The following is a 17,718-nucleotide window of genomic DNA, read 5'->3' on the forward strand; positions in this document are numbered from 1 at the left end:
CTGCCTTATATCATAGGGAACTCTACTTAATGCTCTGTGGTGACCTAAATGGGAAGGAAATCCAAAAAAAGAGCGGATATATGTATACATATAGCTGATTCAGTTCACTGTACAGCAGAAACAGCATTGTAAAGCAACTATACCCAATTAAAAAAAAAAATGTGGAGCCCTGGATTTTTGTCGCTGCCAGACTATTTGGGGCACCTCCTGCCTGGCTTTGGTTTACATCAACATTCATATTCAGGATCTAGGCCCTTAAGTTGTCCAGGCAATATACTCTGGCTGGACGAGAGTCCCCCAGGTGTACAGAAAGGACTCAATCATTTCAGTGTACTCAGTAAGTACTGGGTACTGTGATGGGCACTCTGGAGGGTTTGAGGACCCGCAACACAAAGCTTTGGCTCTCAGGGGGCCTAAATTGGGGTGGAAAGAGAGGGCATCTCATATCCTCTGGTACCAGCTAGAGTTCTCAGTGAAGGCAGTTCTTCACAAGAATTAATTTTCAAATATCCTGCTGGACTTCCATGTAGGACCAAATGAAAAAGAGTGTTTATAATTATAGGACATTGAATCTAACTATTTTATACATAAATAAAAGCTTCGTGGGGTTTTTTTGCAGTTTTAATATACACTGGAATTTCCAAGAATGCAATAAAGGGACAATTGGATTCTATTTTTAACTTTACCAAGAATTGTTTACCATTTCAGAAAATCACAGTGAACTTGTCAAATACAACAACCTACATCCACCTGCATTTGTAATTTTTCATTCTCAGTGATCCGATGGCAAAGCATCAAACTAACTCTATTGTGCTCTTCTAGTGTAGCCATGTCCAAGCATCACATATTGAAACCCATCAGTTTATTACGTTACTTTCCTTTTATTTCCTCCTTTCAGAGTTAAAGTATCATATTATTTGCTTAGGCAAGTTTTATTCGGAGTTAATTTCACTTCATGATGGTAAAGGGAGCATTAGAAAATATTTATTTAAAAAACAAACAAGAAAAGGAGTCTGGTGGGGCTGAGAATCAGGGCTCTAATCTTCCCAAGAATGGCCGCAGGGAGGCCAAGGTGTGGACCAGTACTGCCCTCTGGTGGCCATGGGGGACATAGCAAGCACAAACTGCTCTCCCACCCCTGAGAATCCCTGTCACTGAGGGTCAGTTCCTGGGTCAGGGGCGGTGGAACGCTGCTCACCCAGCCCTGACCACACCCCTGCCCAGCCACTATGACCTGGGAAGAAGGGGCAGGCGGGAAGACGTTTGCAGTGGTTCAAAAACAGAAGCCAATCAAAGAGTTCCTCAGTCCTGCAAATACCACTTACCACTCCCTCTGGCAGCACTCCCTCCACTTTGCCTCTCTCCATTCCCCACCACTGGAGGAAGTTCAGGTTAAACATTTCCCTCTCCTATAAAATGGGGTCACCACCTGCCTCATAATGTTGTAGGAACTGATATAACACATGTGATATAACACATGCAAAGTGCTGAGGCCAAAACCATGGAAAATGGAAAATCCATGCTTTATCTAAAAAGGACAGCCACTACTCATTGCCAGACGATGAGGAACACACCTGCATTAAACAAGTTGGGTTCATTGCTCACTGCATAAGGGAGAACACACACCTTTAGAATCGTGAGGGGAAACCTCTGTAGGATGCTACAAAGGACTTACGATTTGGACAAGTTAGGTGATTTGGGGGAGGGTTCAAAGAAGCAGGGCTCTCTCTAAATGGATGCTGTGAGGAAGTGCAGGATGATTGGCTATCTCCGTAATGTGAGAGGCATGAAGTGAGGCTAAAACTATCATTCTTAAAGAAGTACATTAGCCAGGACAGGGAGACAGAATATTTAGTCTTTTTTTTTTCTGGGCCATGCCATGCGGCTTGTGGGATCTTAGTTCCCCAGCCAGGGAATGAACCAGGCCTTTGGCAGTGAAAAGCGCGGAGTGCTAACCACTGGACTGCCAAGGAATTCCCAATATTTGGTCATTTTTGTGGTTTAGACAATGTTCACGTTTTTCTCTTCGTTCAGGCAGAATTACAGAATGGTCTTTTGTCTTGACCACGGTCACGGAGCAGTATTGTAGGTGTTCTGTGAAATTGTCTATTTTTAGCAGGAGAGGCCTACCTTTTAGTACTAGGCCAGCTCCTGGATGACAGGCACCGCTTTTCCTTCATCATCAGAGATCCTTGTCATTAAGGTTTTTTATGCCTTGATCTGAAATAGTTGAGGACATATAACTTATAACATTTATCTTTACAATAAGCAAAGAGCTCAGAGGGTTTAACTTGAATTTCCCTTCTCAAGAAATGAGAATTCGGTAGGTTTTCCACCTTCAGTAAGGGCAAGATTGTGGTAGTCGGTTATACCCTGAGGTCAGAGGGTTGAATGACAGGGAGCTAGTGGATTAATCTCCCAGAACACATACCTTCCCCTTCCGTAACTAGGGCTCTAGTGGTTAGGGTATGCAAAGCTGGAAGACCTTGAGAAGTTCTCTCATTCCCACCTAGCAAACACATTTGTCCAAGGAACACCCAGGGCCTCTAAAAATGTCTGTTCCTGATTTAGCATGTATCAATATTTCATTCCTTTCTATTGCTAAATAGTATTCTCATTGTATGCATATACCACATTTTATTTATCCATTCATCAGTTCATAGATATTTGGGCCAAATGCTAACTCCATGGTTTAACCTTTTAAGAAGCGGAACTCTTTTCCAAGTAGTAGCTGCACCATTTTACATTCTCACCAGCAATCCTAGTCAACACATGTTATTCTGTCTTCGTGATTATAGCCATCCTAATGGGATAGGAAGTGGCATCTCATTAAAGTTTTGATTTGCATGTCACTAATCTTTTCATGTGCTTATTGGCCATTTGCTTATCTTCTTTGCAGAAATATCCATTCTAATCCTTTGTCCATTTTTTAATTGGATTGTCTTTTTTATTGTTGAGTTTTAAGAGTTCTTTCTATAACCTGGATACCAGATTCTTATCAAATATATGATCTGCAAATATTTTCATCCATTCCGTGGGTTGTCTTTTCCACTTGACCAACTTTTTCTAACCTTAACTAAAAAAAAACTTTACGGCTTCCCTGGTGGCGCAGTGGTTGAGAGTCCGTCTGCCAATGCAGGGGACACGGGTTCGTGCCCCGGTCTGGGAAGATCCCACATGCCACGGAGCGGCTGGGCCCATAAGCCATGGCCGCTGAGGCTGCACGTCCGGAGCCTGTGCTCTGCAACGGGAGAGGCCACAACAGTGAGATGCCCGCATACCGCAAAAAAAAAAAAAAACTTTATTGCTAAAAATGCTAACCATCATCTGAGCCCTCAGCTAGTTGTAATCTTTTTGCAGTAGTAACATCACAGATCACTGATCACCAGGACACATGTAATAATAATAAATAAGTTTGAGATATTGTGAGGATTAGCAAAATGTGACACAGAGACACGAAGGGAGCAAACGCTGTTGGAATAACAACCTTGATGGACTTGATGCAGGGTTGCCACAAACCTTCAATTTGTTTTTAAAAAAAAGAAAAGCAATAAAGTGAAGCACAATAAAACGAGGTCTGCCTGCACTGGACAGCAACCATGTGGCAGGCAATGGAGCTCCAAGTGTGGACAGTGCTCATCCTTTGCTCTCAAGTCTCTTGGGGGAGGTGGCACAGGGTTGCTATATAGGATGTAGGTGCTGACTCAAGGGACAGAACATGCAGTGGGACCCGAGAGACAGAACTTGCCCAGAGACGCTGACCCTGAAGCTGATTCTTAAAGAATGAGTCAGAGTTTGCCAGACACAAAAGAGTCAAGTGGAAACAAAGAGTCGTGATGTGTCCAAGAAGTGGCCTGTAATTAGTTTGATGAGCCTGCAACACAGCGTGTATGCGGAGGCTTCTGGGAAGTGAGGGAGCTGGGGCGGGATTAACGAAGTGCTTGGATATCAAGTCAAGAAGTCTGGATTTCATCCTGTAGAGGAAGTGAGTGAAAGATTGTCCTTAGGGAAGCGATGTGATCAAATGTGCATTTTAGGCAACTCCAATGAGAAGTGTTTGAGTTTCACCTTATAAAAAGCTTCTAGGTGCCCCTCACACTTACACAGCTGCCAAGTATTAATCCCCTACTGTGTGCCTAGGCATGCCCAGATACCTTTCTTTTTCCCCTATACTCTTTATCCCTTTCTCTCTACTGGCTCTTAGTCTGCCTCATCCCATGCCAAGTTTGTAAACAATGTTATAAATAAAATAATGATACTAAGACATTAAGGTGAGAATATTGCCATCGCTGTAAAGCCAGGCAACCTTGGAAAGAGCCGTTTCAGTTGAGGGACAGGAGCAGTGGTCAGGAATTGATTGGCACGTCAGGAAGGTAAAGTGGGGAATAGAGATGCTCTGTCTGGGAAGCTTACAGTGAAAGGAAGGAGTTAAGCACTGAAGATTGTAAGAAGTGTGTGATCTCCCAGGGAGCCTGGGAGGAGAGAGCCTGAAGGCACAAGAAAGTTGGTGCGTGGATTTGTTTCAAGAGGGGAAAGAGGAGGTAGAGGAGGGATGGATGGAAAGGTCTTTTCCACTGTCAAAGGAGGATGACTGAAGGCCAAATGTAGATTGTCTGTGGCGTGGGGGAAGTTGGGGAAGGCTTACTTTACTGCCTGCCTTCGATTTTTCCAGTGAAGATCTACTGAGAATGGAGAAGAGGCTGGTGAGAAAGGAATCTGAAGGGAATGGGCAAGGTTTGAAGGAGTGTTTGTGTGGGAAGGAGTGGGACATGTTGAGAAGGATGATCACCAACGCCCTGTGGGGGCCCAGCGAGGTTGGGGACCACAGGCAGGATGGGGCCCCACACAGCAAGGCTGGGAAACTTCCTTCAGCATCCTCAGGAGACCGGCGTGGGAACAGAGAAGGTCTGAGTGGAGGTTGAGGTTTGGTTGTGTGGGTCAGAGGAGATGAAGGGTGTGAGGAAAGTATGGGGACATGATAGATAACAGCATCCAGTCCGTTTAGGAAGAGATGCTTAACAGGGAGGGAACTGGAAGACAAGAGATAGAGGAGGCGACTGTGAGAACTGAAAGGTTGTGATCGGAAGTGAGGATGAAAGAAAGCTGACCATTTCAGACCCAGGGCAACAGGTGCGGGCTCAAATCCAAGGGATAGCTGTTAATGTGGGTAGAGAGCTGACTCGATCAACTTTTTTTTTTTTTTTTTTTTTGCGGTACGCGGGCCTCTAACTGTTGTGGCCTCTCCCGTTGCGGAGCACAGGCTCCGGACGCGCAGGCTCAGCGGCCATGGCTCACGGGCTCGGCCGCTCCGCGGCATGTGGGATCTTCCCGGTCCGGGGCACGAACCCGTGTCCCCTGCATCGGCAGGCGGACTCTCAACCACTGCGCCACCAGGGAAGCCCTTGATCAACTTTTAAGCACAAAAATTTTTAAGTCTGATGAAGTCCAACTTATTTATCATTGGCTGCTTGTACTTTTGGTGTCATATCTAAGAAACCACTGCCTAGACCAAGGTCACAAAGATTCACACTATGTTTTCTTCTAGCTTCTAAGAGTTTTACAGTTTTAGCTAACTTTTATGTCTTAGATACATTCAGAGTTAGTTTTTCAATCAGAATATGCAATGTAATAAGATCCCAGGTGATCTCTATGCACAATGAAGGTGAGAAGCATTGCTTTAAATTACTAATAAATTCCTTTTTTTTTTCTTTTTTGGCTGGAGCATATGGTAGTTTTTTTTTGTTTTTTTTTTTTTTTTTGCGGTACGCGGGCCTCTCACTGTTGTGGCCTCTCCCGTTGCGGAGCACAGGCTCCGGATGTGCAGGCTCAGCGGCCATGGCTCACGGGCCCAGCCGCTCCGCGGCATGTGGGATCTTCCCGGACCGGGGCACGAACCCGTGTCCCCTGCATCGGCAGGCGGACTCCCAACCACTGCGCCACCAGGGAAGCCCCCATATGGTAGTTTTTAAAAATTTTTTTTGAAAAATATTTTTTTATACAGCAGGTTCTTACTAGTCATCAGTTTTATACACATCAGTGTATACACGTCAATCCCAATCGCCCAATTCATCACACCCCCACCCCCCACCTAATAAATTCTTATTTCCTTTAAATCAGTGGTTCCAACACTGGCCTTACAATCACTTCAGAAGCTTTTAAAAATTCCTGAGCCTTACAGATATAACAATTCCACTTAGTCTGAGGTGGGCTTATTTCTTAATCTTTTTAGTTGACTCTGATGTGAAGCCAAGGTTGAGAACTACCACCTCCTCTTTGCAGATTAACATCTTCTGCATCCCTCAACTATCTCCTCAATTTCTTGAGGATGTCCACTAAGCTATCTCCATCCACATGCCTCACCGTCTAAATCAATGTTTCGCGTCTTTCTCACTTGAAAAGAAATCCTTAATGAACACATACTTTCTGTATAGATTTCACCCACATGCCATTGCTAGGCTGGTTTGCACCCACTGCCTGCTTTACATCTGATGCTGGGACCTACAACAGTGCCACATTAAGACTGCGATCAGTGTTCACAGTTTGTACATGAGACTAAGTTCAGTGCCTGAATATGACACATATCACACTTTGATCAAGAGACTACAAGATGGAGGTCATACTGGGTGATAGTGGAAATAGGGATGAGAAGAGGAAATGAAGAACTTCTAAGACTGTTTTGGGAAAACCAAGACTGGCCAAGAGTATGGTCTACAGCCGACTACATTTTAACATCTAGCCATCACGTTCTCTTTGAGGCATTATTCATCTTTTTTACTTGAAAGATCGGGATGAAAATGGGTAAAAAAAACACTCCTATATTCTCTTTGCAAATCCAGAACCACAGGACCAATTCAAATGGATCAATGACCTGTACATAAGAGCTAAATCCATAAAATTCTTGGAAGAAAACAGGGGAAAAATCTTTATGACCTTGGATTTGGCAATGAATTCTTAAATATGGCACCAAAACCACAAGCAACAAAAGAAAAAAACAGACAAATTTGACTTCATCAAAATGTAAAACTTTTGTGCAAAGAACGTTATCAAGAAAGTGAAAAAACAACCTGCAACTGAAAGGGTTTAATATCTAGCATATATAAAGAACTCCTACTACTCAACAATATTTTCAGAGGGCAAAGGACTTGAAAAGACCTTTCTCCAAAGAAGACATACAAACAGCCAATAAGGCACAAGAAAAGATGCTCATCATCAAGTTATTAAGGAAATGCAAATCAAAACCACAATTGGATAACCATCCAACACTTAGTAGAATGGCTGAAGTTTAAAACCAAGAAAAGCAGAAAATGAGAAGTGCTACCAAGGAGACAGAAAAAATTGGAACCCGTACCTTGCTGATGGGAATGTAAAATGGTTCAGCTGTTGTGGAAAACAGGCAGTTCATCAAAAAGTTAAAAATATTTATAATTACCATATGACCCAACAATTCCACTCTAGGTATATATCCAAATGAATTAAAAAGACTCAAATACTAGTATTATAGCATTATTCATATCTAAATGATGTTAAGTGTCCATCAACACGTAAGTGAATAAAATGTGGTATGTCCATACAATGGAATATTATTCAGCCATGAAAGGGAACAAAGTGTTGATACATGCTACAACATTAAATGAACCCTGAAAACATGGTAAGAAGCCTGACACAAAAGGCCACATAGAGGGACACCTCATTTTATCGTGCTTTACTGCACTTCTAAAATACTTTTACAAAATGAAGATTTGTGGCAACCCTGTGTTGAGCAAGTTTTCCAGGGCCATTTTTCCAAAAGCATTTGTTCACTTCATATCTCTGTGTCACATTTTGGTTAATTCTTGAAATATTTCAAATTTTTTCAGTATTACTATATTTGTATGGTGATCTGTGATCAGTGGTCTTTGATGTTACTCTTATAACTGCAGATGTGGTGGAAATAGCAAGAGTACTAGAATTAGAAGTGGAGTCTGAAGATGTGACTGAATGGCTACAAACTCCTAATAAAACTTTAACGAATAAGTAGTTGCTTTTTATGGATAAGCAAAGAAAGTGATTTCTTGAGATGAAATCTATATAGTCTTGGTGAAGAAGCTGTGAAGATTGTTGAAATGACAATAAAGGGTTTAGAATGTCACATATTAACTAATATAAAGCAGTGGCAGGGTTTGAGAGGACTGATTCCAATTTTGAAAGAAGTTCGACTGTGGGTAAAATGCTATCAAACAGCACTGCATGCTACCAAAAAAGCACTTGTGAAAGGAAGAGTCAATCAATGGGGCAAACTTTATTGTTGTCTTATTTTAAGAAACCTCCACAGCCACCCCACAACCTTCAGCAGCCACCACCCTATTCAGTCAACAGCCACAAACATCGAGACAAGACCCTCCACCATAAAAAAAGATTATGACTCACTGAAGGTGCAGATGATTAGCATTTTTTAGCAATATTTTAATTAAGGTATATACATTGTTTTTTAGACATAATACTAGTGCACACTAATAGACTACAGTATAGTGTAAGCATGACTTTTATATGCACCAGAAAACCAAACACTGTGTGACTCGCTTTATCGTGATATTAGCTTTACTAAAGGGGTCTGGAACTGAACCCACACTATCTCCTGTATTATATAAGTATGCCTGTATTATATAATTACATTTATATGAAACATCCAAAATTGGTAAACGCACAGACGACAGAAAGCAGACTAGTGGTTGCCCGGGGCTGGGGTAAGGGGGGAATGGTGAGTGACTGCTTAATGGCTATAGGGTTTCCTCTTGGGGTGATGAAGAAGTTCTGGATGATTGTGACAGTTACACAACACTGTGAATGTATTTAAATACCACTGAACTATACATTTTTAAATGGTTGTAATAGTCAATTTTGTTGTATTTTTTAGCAAAAATGAAAACCACAGGTCTTCCCCCACAAGAACAACTTTCTCACTAACCTTATTATCATATGTGCTAAGACAGCCGACTAGAATGCATGCTTCCTTTGGACAGACTTTCCCGAAGAACAGGGGCTCGGTCAAGTGTACCTCGTTCCTTCTACAGTATTCAATAAGCAGTTAAGTCACTACTTCTCCCTTGGAAAAGAGTGAATACTGAAGAACAAAAATGTGTTCCTCCAACAGTCTTCCCCTTCTGGGATCACAGTGTATGTTAGATTAAGATGATCACAAATTCTGTGACATTCTACCCATCAAGCAGTTGGGCCTATGAACCTTAAATCTGGGCAAGTTAAGACTGCTTGGCCAGTAGAATACAGGAGAAATGACATTGGGCCAGTTTGGGGGCCAGACCTTAAAAAACTGACAACTTTCATTTTTCTTGAAATACTTGTTCTTGAAACCTATCCACCATGTTGTGAGGAAGCAGAAGCAGCCCTTGTAGAAAGGCCCAGGTGGAGAGGAACTGACACCCCAACTGTACTCCCAGATGAAAGTAGTAATTAAACAGCTATGTGAATAAGCCTTCTTGAAAATAAATTCTCCAGACCCAGTCAAGTTGCTCCAGCAGTATTCACCAATCCTTGCCAAACTGCTCATTCATGATAGAATTAGTGACTGATTTTTGTTCTAAGCCCCTAAGCTGTGGGGTAGTTTGTTATGAAGCATTAGATAACCACAACACAGTGGAAATTTCCTTCCCTCTCTAGAAAGTATAAGGAGTGGAGAATGGGTCTATGAATAGCTTTAAAAACATCTAGCTTGAATATACAGCAACTACTATACATCCCACTAAAGAATCAGACCCCACATTCAGCTTCGGTCTTTTGAGGGAAACTATACTGGGAGCTCCTATATGTGCCTAGTTCTGTTCTAAGCATAGAGTGGTAAGCAAGAGACTGCGTTGTGAATCTGGGACAGGTTACATTATAATTAAGGAGTCTGAGGCACAAATGGTAACATGTATAAATTGGAATTACAAACTGAGAATGTGCTTCATCACCATCTCAGCTCTGGAAAAAACCTCAACCTTATTTCTATTCAGTCTCACCAAAGCAAAGATGTTGTGAGGGGGCTGCTTTTCCTCCATTTCCTTGACCACAAAAAGTTCAGATGGGCCTGGAAGGTACCACTCCTACTGACAAGGAAAGGCAGCTGGCTACCTAGCTGAGGAAGATGATGGCTTGAAAGACAAAGAAACCCTCTCCCTCACACTTTAGCCCATGTAACAAATTTGTCTGCCTGCTTATCTGGATCTATCTATCAAACCTATTCTAGGGATCAAAGGTGATGGTAACTCCTTTCTGTTTGTAGTTTTTGGTAGAAAACAATTATTCCATACTCTCCTCCAAAAACAAGCGCGCGTCCAGCAGTACTTCCCATCTTAAAAGAACACAAAGGGCAAACTTCCTCTATACCGCCACCACTCGCCTCACCACAGCTACTGCCCCCATTTCTCTGATTCTCTTTACTTCAAATTTCTGTGTCTCCTGATACTTTCTAGGTTCACTCTAACCAGAATTTTACGCTAATCACCCTTAAAACCCCTGTCATAGTCATAAAGGTCCTTCCCTTTACTAAATCCATAGGTTAATATTCAATCCATGATGAGTACTTGAAGCAACAGCATTTAACACACTTCATTTACCATCTTTCTCCTCGTGAAAAAGTTTCCACTTGCTTTCAGCCTACCTGCCTGTTCATGTCTTTTTCTGGTTTCCTATCATCTCTCTGAACTGGGAGTAAACCAGGACTCAAATCTTCCCAAAGTATGTTTATAAACAATCTCTGAAATTCATCTAGTCAGGATTTCTCAGCCTTCGCACTATTAACATTTTTGGACCAGATATTTATGTTTGTTGTGGAAGGCTGCTCTGTGCACCAGAGAATGTTCAGTGGCATCCTTGACCTCTACTCACTAGAGCCAACAGCAGCCTCAATCATGATGTCAAAAAGGTGTCTCCAGACATTGCCAAAAGCCCCCCTGGGGGGCAAAGTCCCTTCTGGTTGAGAACCACTGATCTAGTTCCTTGGCTTTAAATACTATCTATATACACACTGGCAGCTGTATAACCTGTCTATAGCCTGAACCTCTCCTCCAACTGCCTTCTCATTATCTCCAGTTATATATCTAATCAAGTACATCTCACTTAACACATCAAAACTAGACTTACACTCCTCCCCATATGTACCTTACTCACCTTGCTTGACATCTCTCTTGTTCTTAACCTCACACTTTTATCCATCAGTAAAACCTACTGGCTCTGCCTTCAAAACACACCCCAAATCTGACTACTACTTCTTACTACCTCCATTGCTACCAATCCAGCCCAAGTTGGTATTATCTCTGAGATACTACCTCTTAACAGTCCCTCAGCTTCCACCCTGGTTCCCCTAGTCCAATGGTTTTCACCTGGGAACTTGTTAGAAATGCAAATTCTCCTCCAACCCTAGGACTAGTAAATCAGAAACTCTGGGGATGGGACACAAAAATTGCAGTATTAAGCCCTCCACATCAAACACCTGCACCACTTACCTGTCCCCATCTCGCCACAGTCCCTTCACCACTTTCTCCCTAGCTCACTTGCCAGTCACACCAAACTCCCTGTATTCTACAAACACATTCAGAACATTCACATTACAGGGTATTCTCATTAGTTGCCCCTCTTCCTGAAAAGCTGTTCACCCTCCCACATATTCCTCAAGTCTCTACTTTAATGTCACCTTCTCAATGAGGCCTTCTCTGACTACCCTATACAAATAAAATCCCTTCGTCCTGAACTAACACTGTGCTTAATTTTTCACCAAAGCACTTGCCACCACCTAACAGGGCCATATATGTGTTTTGTTTACTGTCTCGCTACATGCTACTATCTAAACCCCATATGGACAGACTTTATTTACTGCTATACACTTTGAGCAACTAGAAAAGAACCTGTTACTCAACAGATGTTCAATAAATATTTACATTGAGTCAATGGTTGCCTATGGTTGATGAGAGGAAAGATATAAAGAAGTTGAAGAGAAACACTTTTTGTTACCTAAGTAACTGCCAAGAAAATTTCAGAGCAGAAAACCAAACAAAAATCCCCCAAACTGTAAATGAATGAGAGGGACAGAATGCAGCAGTTGACAGTTCAGAGTATATCAACTGGTTAGCAAAGTTTAGGAAGACTACAAAACTGATCCCAGAGGGCACGGTAGGCTTTATATAAGCCAAAGAAGACAGATGAAATTCCAGAGAAGAGAATACCATGTGCATTTACTAAGTATAGTTTTCCCCAAGTGTGTTCACTGGATATAGCATTACCTTAAAAAATAGTTAAGTAAAAAGGACAGCAGAGGATAGGACAAAGCTGTATTAAACAGGTTTCTTTAATGCAGGACTTCTTATTGACTTAACGTGTTTAATGTTAATAGAGTATGCAGTATTTCCCTGCCTTAACAACATAACCTTTTTTTGTTTTGCACAAGGACACAGACATGCGCCCTAGCTTCACTTTTATCACTAATGTTAGTGACATTCTTATCTGTCCTAATTTGTTGTAACTTGCCTATTAAATTAACATAGTAATAATGTCTCCCCAAACAAAAAACTCCTTTCATTACTATATTTAAGCCAAGTCTGAAACTCCAATTCTGAATACACAGAGGCCAGCTGTCATTTATCTGATTTGCTGCACTTTGTTTAGGATCACAAATATTCCACTTGGGAAATAAAATCCTGAAATGTTATTTTCACCACTCTATTCTTTATTCACTTTGTAATAACCCAATATAAGAACAATTTAAGTCTGTATTATTTCAAGAGTTTTTTTAATGCTTTTGAGAATTTTAAGTATTTTGAACTCCTGAACTAAGATAAACATATTAGAAACAAACAAACAACAACAAAAATCACACCAGAGCAACAACTAAAAGGTACTTAAGAGATCACCCAGTTGGGTGTGCCGCACAGGCCTTACCACCACTTTCAGTGAAGAAATCATGATGTCCTGACTCAAAAATAACTAGTCAAGTACCAAGAAGAGCAAGCAAAGCCCAGGCCACCTGACTTCCCAGCTGGCTCTCTTTTTAACACACAATATAGTATATATGCACATATTTTGATTGAGGAAACAAGAAGTTAATGAAAAATAATCTCAAGTGTAATAAAATCAGGTAAACCAACTCCAATAGTCTTTAAAAGACATGGTTAGAGAAAGTAAACTGAAGACACCTTTTTCTTTCTACAAAAAAGGCAAGACAAACAAGTGTAAAAGCTAGAGATTTATTGTTATTTTGTGATTAATAAATTGTCAAATTGGTTATGACACTATCCCACACTGTATACCACCATATTCGCCAGTACAAAAGTTTTTAAACCATACTGAGGCATAAGGCAGAGAGAGCAGACACATGAATATCATCCTTAACAACTTCCTCTTAGCCATGCCTCCATCTTGACCTTTGTACATGTTTTTCTCCAGGGGAAAGTGTCAGAACAGTGCATGAAATGGTGGGCAACCTGCCTCTTTACCTTTTTAATAGCAAGCAAACTTACAGAAGTAATGGAATTCAACTTGTATTTCCCCTTGATTTTACTGGTCTGAATTCACTTTAGGTTACTTTAACATCCTTTAACTGTACATGAGAGAATATAATGACCTAAGAGAATACTGAACCAAGAGTCAGCCAAATACATTACTGACCCCAAAGTTATGTTTTAATTGGTCCTAAAGGAATGTACCACCCCAACAGTTTGAGAGTTAGGCAAACAGAATTTCTTTGGGGAGGGAAGAAAAAAGCTGTGGAACAGCCAAATGTACTCAACATTGTTAAAACGGCTCTTTGTTTTCACCCCTGAAAGATACTTCTTTACTACACTATATGCACAGAAATCCTAACAGAATCTTGGTTGCCAGTATTATTCAGGCTGGCCCAATCCAGGATAGATCCCCACCCCACCCCCAAAATTCCCCTCTCTCAGGCTCTGAAAAGCACAATATTTAACTATTTCTTAATAGAACTACCAAAACACTTCAGAAACAAGTGGCTCACAAATCATTTTAAATTCATGTATTGCCTGTGCATAAGAAAAATGATAAACCCAGAAGACAGTTCTATTTTTACATGGCAATTAAAAATAACTGAAACATCAAGACACTTTCAGTGAAAGCAACATTTCAATTACAAATTGTAATGCCTGTTAAACTACCTATGGGAGAAGCTGAAAAGTCCTAGGCAAATGCACTTTTGGGTTATACTACAGTGCTCCTTCAGTATGCACAAAGATTAAGGTAATTTACAGTCAATCTGTGAATGTTGAGACAATGTTACATCATCTTGTCTGTACAATTAAATGTCCTTAAAGAGATAACCAGAATCAGCTTTTCTACTATATTTTCAACAAACCTGACTAACCGGTACTTTTGCTGAGATGTGTATCAAAGATGCTGTAAGATTCTACACAATTAGGAAATACTCAGCTTTAAAGTATTTCCTTATCTTCACTTTTTTGGTTACAGATGTTTTTGCTCAGATGATCTATTGCAATATGTTTCTAGAAATGCAGTCCCAAATGTGCATACACATTCTGTATACAAATAAAGCAAAAACTGTCAGTAGTATAAATCTTACAGCATTTTTGTTTGCAAAACTACATGCCAAAGTCACAATAAGCAATATTGTACCACAAATTACAAAGCGCAAATGATTTGCTTCTTTTTAATGCTTTTATTCTACATAAATTACTACCATAGGCTAATGTTTAAAAAGCAAATAAACTGGACAGATGCAGGACAAAAATCTGTTCACCCAACTATAAAAGGTGATATGTTTTTTAAAAATTACAATAAATGCAGAAGTGGTTGATGCATGCAGTAGCCTTAAATGAAAAAGCATTGATTCCCACTGTTCCAGGAAAAAACAAAAAACGAACAAACAAAAACACAGAGAAACCCACACATCTTACTGCACTCCACCTTAAAATGCATCATATTGCGTTTGTTTATAACAGCACAGAATTCCAGGAGTCAAAATGAAATAAAGCGGGTATTTTAAAGATTTAAGAGCCGTTATCAAAAATAAATTACATTTTTTCAAGATACAGAAATGCTGCTATGATGGTTGAGAGCCCAGTAACCTTTCAATAGCCGCATTGATATCACCTCCTGTGGCTATTAGCGCTTGCAAGTTTGCTTCACGGTTCAAAAATCCCATTGCACTGAGCTGTTCTAGTTGCTGCTGAAATCTGACTTCTGGATTCTGTAGCTGTTAAAGAAAAACGAACAAACAAACAAAAACTCTAAGGAAAATCAGTCCATGTCACACCTAAATAATCTTAAAAATTTTAATTGCTTTTTAAAATAACATATGCTAGACTACTGAGCTATAAAAGAACTGGCCTCTCTAGAAACATATTCAACATATTTAAAAGTTCAATTAGCACTTTATTTTAAACAATCTAATTTATACCTAAACAATGATGTCAAAGATCATATAACTCTGCTTTAAAAAAAAAAAAAAGCTTAATAGACTTCAACCATTACTTAAGAAGCTCATGAACATACAGGCAAACTTTAAAAAGTATGTATGCAAATAGTTTAGAATTAGATTATTTATTTTGTAGCTACTGACCAATTGGGTAATTATAAAAGCCAGTGTCCTCATGTATAAAATTCTAAAGTTCTAAGGAGGCTTAGAATGTAGAATTCATTTCTGTATCAGCCAATCAAGTCTTGAGAAAAGAGTTCCAGTTTCACATGCACAGACTACACTTCTGACTGTTCAGCTCCACCTCCTTTTCAGAAGTGATATAAGACAAAAATACTTAAATGATCACTCAATTCTGGGCAACCTGATAATGGCGAGGCCTGTAGATTGTTCAACTTAGATAACAATTTGGCCTAATACATGAAATCGTTTTTTCTTATTAATTCCAAGAATATTTACTGAGCCAGAAGTTATGCTAGGTATCGGGAATACAAATTCTTTATAAGATAAAACTCTGACCTGTTTTTATTGTATTTAATAAGGCTTAAAATAAAAAAAACTATGCTGTATTTTCACCACAGAGAAGTTTAAGGACAATCTACTGTAATAGGTTTGAACTGGGAATCATAATGGCATATTCTTAGTAAATAAATGATTCCAGATGCAAGAATATTAGGCATTCACATTTTTTAGCCATATCTGTGAGGTGTATATATGTAACAAAAGTTACCACAGGAGGCAGTAGTGGGTGGGGTGAGGTAGTTAGGAATTCTTTTACATCAAAGTACAAAGATTAGATAGAATTCAGAAGATACTGAGAATAACCAAGTTTCTATTCCTCCCTGACAAACTTTTATAAAATATAACCTATTTCAAATAATTTTCAAACAGGGATTGCAAAAAAGAATGCATTTTTAAAGGCAACTTTCAAAAATTAAGGCAAAGCATTTCTTCCCTTCAACTGTAACGTTTCCTTTAGTGTCCAATATAGTACCAAAGTTAACCATTTTTGTAATGCCTGTTTTTTAGAATCAATTAAGAATGCACTTTTCATTACAGGCTAAACCAAAAAGATGGCCACCTTCTTTTCTTTTCTTGAAATTTCTAAATTTCTAACATTAAGAAGAGCAGAAAAGAATCATTACCTGAGGATTCACTCCAGCAAGAGCCTGTAGCATTTGTTGGATAAACTGCTGGTGTCCAGATTCGGTGGTTCCTGCTGTGGGACTTGGGTTTTCACCAGATGCAGAATTAGAGCCACTGGTTCCTGAAGAGCCTCCAGTGCTTCCTAATGCCCCCAGGCCAGGAGTAAACCTAGAAAAAGCGTAAATTGTTAGTAAACCTAAACTCCTGCAAAACAAGAGGCCAGACCAGGCCAGCTGATGGTAAATCAGTTACATTTCAACACAGTATTAGCCAAGTTATCTTCTTAAAATAACCATTTTTAACTTTGAAAACTCTGTCTTAAATAAAACAATCTCAACCAAAAAAAGGCACGATGGCATTAAGTCTGAAATTCTCAGAGAAAAAAAAACATTGTGCACTTTCATAATCTTCCCCAAACAAACCTACCCTGGGATGAGGCCGGGGGCTTCAGTCGCTAAGGTCTGTAAACCCTGCTGAATCTGTAACAAGGCCTGCATTGCTCTAGGGTTTGACATTGCTGATAACGTATCAGGATTCTGCATCTAAGGAAGAAAGAAAACCAGTGGTTACGAGGGAATTAAAATCAGTGAAGGTAAAATTTAAATGTTTTCTTTGCTATGCTTGAGAAAATCTAATACCTTACTCCTAGACACTGTGAATCCATTATTTCTTTACCAAAATAAACACAAGCACCTCCTCTTTGACAGCAATCTAGTGTGCAAATCGTTACTTGACCTCCTCCCAAGTCCATCATGAAAGCCATTTTTCATAATGAAAGACAATCAGGAGCTCCTCTGGAAGCCGCAGCTGTTCCCCATTTTCCAACAGATAAAAGTTTTATTTCTGAGAGACAACCTCCAAAAGCACAGTTTATATAACATGGTAATAATGGTGAAAGCCACATATTCCTCCTGACCATGTGTTATCCGTTGCTGATGTAACAATTTTACCAGATACACTCTAAAACAATAGTTCCAAAGGTGAAGTTAATACATGTGTCCGGTTCAGCTTCCCTACTTCCAAATATATACCACATGACTAACCAAAAAAGACAGGCTTCCATCATTACAATAGATCAAGGACACTAACCTTGGATTATGGTTTACAGGCCTGAGGATCATTTGCATAATATTTAAAATCCCTCCCTAGAACTA

The 17,718-nt window shown here is 40.0% G+C and overlaps 1 protein-coding gene across 2 annotated transcripts in view; it reads right to left on the bottom strand.

The window, feature by feature from the left end:
* Positions 1-13,200: 13,200 nt before the first annotated feature.
* Positions 13,201-17,718, bottom strand: part of UBQLN1 (ubiquilin 1) — a 48,151-nt gene continuing 43,633 nt past the window's right edge. For both annotated transcript variants that reach the window (XM_082656170.1, XM_082656169.1), the window contains 3 exons: positions 16,991-17,106; positions 16,564-16,732; positions 13,201-15,196 (listed from right to left, as the gene is read on the bottom strand). In XM_082656170.1, the coding sequence (XP_082512296.1) occupies positions 15,044-15,196; positions 16,564-16,732; positions 16,991-17,106 (438 nt within the window). In that variant the 3' untranslated portion in view covers positions 13,201-15,043. The remainder of the gene's footprint in view (positions 15,197-16,563; positions 16,733-16,990; positions 17,107-17,718) is intronic.

This window comes from Grampus griseus (genome assembly GCF_964374135.1).
Source record: "Grampus griseus genome assembly, chromosome: 6".
NCBI classification, from domain to species: Eukaryota; Metazoa; Chordata; class Mammalia; order Artiodactyla; family Delphinidae; genus Grampus; species Grampus griseus.